The 5891-nt window shown below is 57.0% G+C and overlaps 1 protein-coding gene across 1 annotated transcript; it reads left to right on the top strand.

The window, feature by feature from the left end:
- Nucleotides 1-303: 303 nt before the first annotated feature.
- Nucleotides 304-4709, top strand: LOC136626624 (uncharacterized). The gene is made up of 2 exons (XM_066601667.1): nt 304-1063; nt 3734-4709. Exons 1-2 carry the CDS (start codon nt 304-306, stop codon nt 4702-4704), a joined length of 1731 nt encoding a protein of 576 aa, XP_066457764.1. The 3' UTR covers nt 4705-4709.
- Nucleotides 4710-5891: the final 1182 nt, after the last annotated feature.

Raw genomic sequence — 5891 nt, 5'->3', positions numbered from 1 at the left:
GAAGTTAGAAGACCCCAGCGGACCGAAGACCCCAGCGGACCGAAGACCCCAGTGGACCGAAGACCCCAGCGGACCGAAGACCCCAGCGGACCGAAGACCCCAGCGGACCGAAGACCCCAGCAGTCCCAAAGAGCCCAGCAGACCTGAGGTGCCCGGCGGAGCTGAAGAGCGCGGCAGACGGCAGCGAGGCAGGGAGACTGAAGACCGGAGACCCGAGGTGCCGAAAAAGAAGCAGCGGAGGCAGTCCCAAAGAAGAAGAAAAGAAAAAGAAGAGCCCGAAGACCAGCCACTTACCGGGAGAAGATGGAGGCGATCCTCGAGAAGATCCGGGCGGAGGCAGAAGAAAGGGGGCTGGACTGGCTTGTCCAGCTCTCCGGTGAAGCCCTGGGAGCAGCGGCGGTATCCACGGCAGCGGCGGCAGAAGCAGGAGCAGCGGGAGCTCGAGCGGAGGCGGCGGGAGGTGCAGAGGCGGCTGCAGAGGTCCGGAGTCGGAGGACAGGTGCGGGGCCGGCGGCGGCAGCACCAGCGGGGCTGGCAAAAGAGCGGCCGCGGAGGGCGCGTGCACCAGAGAGACTGAGCCCCGAGCACGCTCCCTCACGCAGGCAGAGGCTGCGGAGTGCCTCTCCGGCCCCCCCCCGTAGTAGGCTCCCCCCGGCAACACCAACAGGCAGGGGGAGCAGGGCGGGGAGGACTCCCGCCAAAAGACGAGGTGCGGCGGGCAGCGTGAGGCCCCGTGCTGAGAGGGGGGCGGGGCCAAGCGCTGCACAGAAAGCAAAGAGCCTGGAAGGGGTTGGGGGCTGCTCACCCGGAGGTGCATCGGAGGGGGAGCAGCCCTGCAACAGTTCAAGTGACGGGCGGCCCACGGTTTCTCGGGGCCCGGCGGCGGAGTCATCCGGAAGGCGTGCGACGGCGACAGAGGTGGCCTATGTTTCTTCGGCACCAAGAAGATCGGAGGCGGTTGCGGTCCCAGCAGAGCGGTCACAGCCCGGCGTTAGCAGAGTCCAGGAGGAACAGCGGCAAGACTGGTCGGCGGCTGGTGGGTCCACAGCCCCTACGCAGCCAGGTGAGTCATGCTCTATGTCTGGTGTGTCCAGCAATGTTAGCCGCGTGGCGCATGCGGGGTCTAGTAGTGGGGTATTTGCGGGGGGTAGCGCTGCATTAACTAACGCGCTAGGGGTAGGCGGCGAAGCAGGTGCATTGCTGGGGGTGGTATTAGAATTGCTGAGGAGGCAGGGGGTAGGTTACGCTCCGTCGCCTGTCACAGCATGGAACTCACCATGCAGTGCGTCGTCCAGCATTAGGGACGGACCGGGAGGACCGTTTGCTGGTGGGACTGGGGTAGGACAGGCGGTTGGGGTGTTACAATCTGCCCCGCTGGTAGGACAGATGTCCACGAGCGGGTTACAGACGGGGGCACAATCCACTGGGGAAATCTCTCAAGTGGGGGGTGCAGCAGGTACGTTGGAGTCAGGGGGATCGGCCGGGGTGGCAGTAGCGGTCCAGACAGAAAAGGACGGGGAGGGGGTGCGGCTAGACGATAAGGCAAAAGGCGAGGTCTACGTCTGCTTTGAGGGCCCGTTGGGGGCCCACCTAAAAAAAGAGGTGAGGGAAAAGATTTGGAGGGACGAATATGTCGAGATATTCTCCCTCCTACCCTTGGAAAAATTTAATTTAGACAAGGGAAAGCGGACTGAGTTTAAAAAAGAGGAGGAGGAGAAGCGTAGGTGGCGCCTTATACCCCAGACGTTCGCGAACTGGCTGCAGGCGTTTGCCATTCTAGCGAGCGTAATCGGAGAAAAAGCGCCGGACAATTGCTCCGGCCTTTTCTGTTACATGGACTCCATTGGTGAGGCCTATCGAGTGTATGGGGGACAGACCTGGCTGCGCTATGATGAGCAGTTCAGGCAGCGTAAGGCAGTGCGCCCATCGATCAGATGGGATCACAAAGATATAGGTCTATGGTTGAGAGTAATGGCCCCCGCGCGGTTCGGTCAGCCCTTTCAGGGCAGTGCCGGGTCCTTCGGCTCGGCCTCTAGTTCAGCCGGGGGGCAGGGTGGTTCAGCAGGGGGGAGTAGGACCGGGTACTGCTGGCAGTACAACGAGGGTCAGTGCAAGTTCGGAGCAACATGCAAGTTCCGTCATGCCTGCTCTCACTGCGGCGCGGGGTCTCACGGGGCTGCCAGATGTTTCAAGAAAGGAAAGGGAAAAGGTCCAGGGGGTTTTGCGAAAAGGGATGACCCCAGTGATTCTGGAAGAGATGGTACCGTACCTAAGTAGGTACCCGGATAGAGAGAAGGCGGAGTTATTGTTTAAGGGTTTTAGGGATGGTTTTCACATCCCGCCTCCGGTTCATGGGGTCCCCTTTTCGTTAAAAAATTTACGTTCGGCGTTAGAATATCCGGAAGTGGTGACGGAGAAGCTAATGAAAGAGGTTAGGTTAGGGCACATGGCGGGGCCGTTTGAAGAGCCACCCGTGCAAGACTTTGTGGTGTCACCTTTGGGAGTGGTACCGAAGAAGGAGCCGAATAAATTTCGGCTTATTCACCACTTATCGTACCCAAGGGGGGCGTCTGTAAACGACGGAATAGACCCCGAGCTATGCTCGGTGGTGTATACATCGTTTGATGCGGCGCTTCATTGGGTTCGGAACTATGGAAGGGGGGCATTGATGGCAAAGGCTGACATAGAGTCAGCCTTTCGCTTGCTGCCAGTAACACAAGAAAGTGTGAGGTTGTTGGGGTGTTTTTGGGCAGGGAGTTATTTTGCGGATCGTTGTTTGCCCATGGGATGCTCAATCTCATGTGCATACTTCGAAGCGTTTAGTTCGTTTTTAGAGTGGGTGGTGAAGGACACGGCGGCAGTGCAGTCGGTCATTCATTACCTGGATGATTTTCTGTGCGTAGGGCCCGGGGGTTCGCCAGTTTGTGCGAACTTACTGGGAACCTTGCAATGGGTGGCCAAACGGTTCGGGGTGCCTCTGGCACCGGAAAAGACGGAGGGGCCCACAACTTGTTTAAGTTTTTTGGGCATCACCATTGACTCTGAGGCAATGGAGTGCCGATTACCAGAAGAAAAATTAAGAAACTTGCAGGAGGAATTAGGTGCGGCGCGGGTGGCGAAGAAAATCACGCTCAAAGGGCTGCAGTCACTGCTGGGCAAGCTGAATTTTGCCTGCAGGATCATGCCCATGGGCCGGGTTTTCAGTAGACGGTTGGCGGCGGCAACAGCAGGGATTCGGGCCCCTCATCACTTTATCCGTTTGGGAGTTAGTCACAAGGCGGACCTGGCAGTTTGGTCCGCCTTTTTAGAGAAGTACAATGGCAGGTCGGTAATTATGGGGGAGGTCAGTAGCAACGTGGACTGGGAGCTCTATACAGATGCAGCAGGGAGCGCAGGCTTTGGGGCCTATTTTCAAGGTAGATGGTGTGCGGGGGAATGGCCGGAGCAGTGGAAGCAAGAAGGCTTAGTTCGGAACTTAGTACTATTGGAATTATTTCCAATAGTAGTGGCTATCACACTGTGGGGTAACCACTTCCGTGATAGAAAAGTAAGATTCCACTGCGACAACATGGGGGTGGTGCAGGTGATTAACAACCTCTCTGCGTCATCCCCCCCGGTGGTTAACCTGCTGCGTCAGTTGGTGCTAGAGGCCTTGTCATTAAACATGTGGGTAGTAGCGGTACACGTTCCAGGTGTCGAGAACTCAATTGCGGATGCTCTCTCTCGCTTTCAGTGGGAGCGGTTCCGGACACTGGCGCCGGGTGCGGAGAAGGAGGGGAGGAAGTGCCCGTCTCGAATCTGGAACGTGGTAAGCGAGCAGTGGGGGGCCTGATAGAACGGTCACTGGCTCGGCGGACTAGGGCAGCATATTGCGCAGTGTGGAGCGAGTGGGAAGAATGGTTGAGGCAGCATGGAGGGGAGCGTTCAGAGGAGGATAGAGTGGGCTTGCTGTTGAGTTGGTTGGGAGAGAGTGCAGATTTGGGTCGGTCAGTGGCAAAAGTGAACCAGTTTATAGCGGGGGTGGCTTTTGGGTTTAAAATACGGGGGGTGGAGGACGCGACAAAAAATTTTTTGGTAAAACAGGCGCTGAAGGGTCTGAGGAGAGGGAAGGGGAGACAGGACACTAGGCGACCGGTATCATTTGATGTTTTGGAGAAATTAGGGGAGGCGGTTGATGTTGTTTGCGGAAAAGAGTTCGAGCGGCGGTTGTTTAGGGCGGCTTTTTCATTTGCATTTTTCGGGGCCCTACGGGTAAGCGAATTGGTGTCACCTAGCAAGACCGTGGGGGGCGGCCTGCAGGCGGAGGATGTGCGGTTGGTAGACGGGAGGTTGGACTTGCTTATCCGTCGGTCCAAGACGGATCAGCAAGGACGGGGGCAGGTGATCCGGTTGGGTGAGGTGCCGGGGGCCAGTATGTGCCCTCTGAGTGCCTGGGAGCAGTATAGCAAAGGGTTAAATTTTCGCACGGGCCCATTTTTGCGGCACGAGACCGGGGAATTTTTGTCGCGTTTTCAGTTTATAGCGGTGTTCAAGAAGGCCTTAGAGGTGGCGGGTTTTAATAATACACAGTTCGGGTCTCACTCATTTCGGGTGGGGGCGGCGACGGAAGCGTCAGTAAGAGGTATGGGGGAGGAGGCAGTGAAGAGGATAGGTCGGTGGGAGTCAGGGCGTTTTAAATCATACGTGCGACCCCACCTGCTTTAAATTCAAGGCGGGGTCGTCTGGAGGGTGGGGGGGGGTCATAATGGCGGTTTGCTAATATAGTATTGTTGCTGTTTATTTTACAGATGGTCGTCCAGCATTAGTTTGGATCTTGGGAGACTCCTATGTTTTTTGGGGAGCAGAGAGAGCGGGGGTACGGCCGAATGGGAGGCAGCTACGGTTTCAGAAGAGTGAGGCGATAGTGAGATGGATGGGGATTAGAGGGATGACTTGGGGCAGCGTATTGGAGGAAGTTGAAAGGCGGGTTAGGTGGGATAGGGCGCCGGAGGTTTTGGTCATACACGTGGGAGGAAACGATTTGGGAAAAAGGAGGTTTAGGGACCTATCAAGGGATATAAGGTATGACTGTCTTAGACTGCAAGCGTCATACCCGGGGACGGTCGTAGTGTGGTCCGAAATCGTGCCTAGGAAAGTTTGGAGGGGGGCGCAGTCGGAGAAGGGCCTGAACAGAGCAAGAGTGAAGCTCAACAGGGAAGTGTCGCAGTTCCTGGGCAGCAAAGGGGGGGTAGCAGCGCGACATATAGACCTGGAGAAAGGGGTCGGCAATTACTGGAGGTCAGACGGCGTCCACTTAAATGACATCGGCATTGACCTATGGACGGAAGGATTACAGGAGGGAATTGAGCGGGCGCTATTGGTGTGGGGGGCGGCGCAGGCTCAAGGTGGTCGAGCCTCACTTGCTGTGGCAGGGGAGGGGGAGGGGCCCTTGGAGCCCGTGTAGAAGGTTAGTGGGGGAAGGCAGGGGCTACATAGCCCCTTCCCCCCTTTTTTGTATTTGGTCAATCGTGGCCTGTCGCCTCCTGGGTTACAGGGCGGAGCCCTGATAGTCGGTGGGAGAGGCTAGCCAGGGGTGGCTAGCCGGCCTCGGGGTCGGGAAGAAACGGCGGCCGGAGGTTAATGGGGAGTTTGCTTGGGCTCCCGAGTCTGCCACCGGCGGCGGGAGGAAGAAGGTTTTGGAAATAGCGTCGCCTGAGCCAGCCAAGTTGCGGCTGGTGACCGGGACAGCTATTTCCTTTGTTGGTTTGAGGCGACAGGATATTTTTAGAAGTAGGAGGGGCTCCAAGGTCCTCTTCGCAGGTTTTCCATTAGGGAATGTTTATAATGGTTAGGAGGTTATAATGGTGTATGATATATTTGAAAGGAAATGCGTTTAAAAATTTTATGTTAAT

Source organism: Eleutherodactylus coqui, chromosome 1 (genome assembly GCF_035609145.1).
Source record: "Eleutherodactylus coqui strain aEleCoq1 chromosome 1, aEleCoq1.hap1, whole genome shotgun sequence".
Lineage (NCBI taxonomy): Eukaryota > Metazoa > Chordata > Amphibia > Anura > Eleutherodactylidae > Eleutherodactylus > Eleutherodactylus coqui.
The sequence above is the reverse complement of the archived record's forward strand: the minus strand, read 5'-3'. Positions and strand labels throughout refer to the sequence as shown.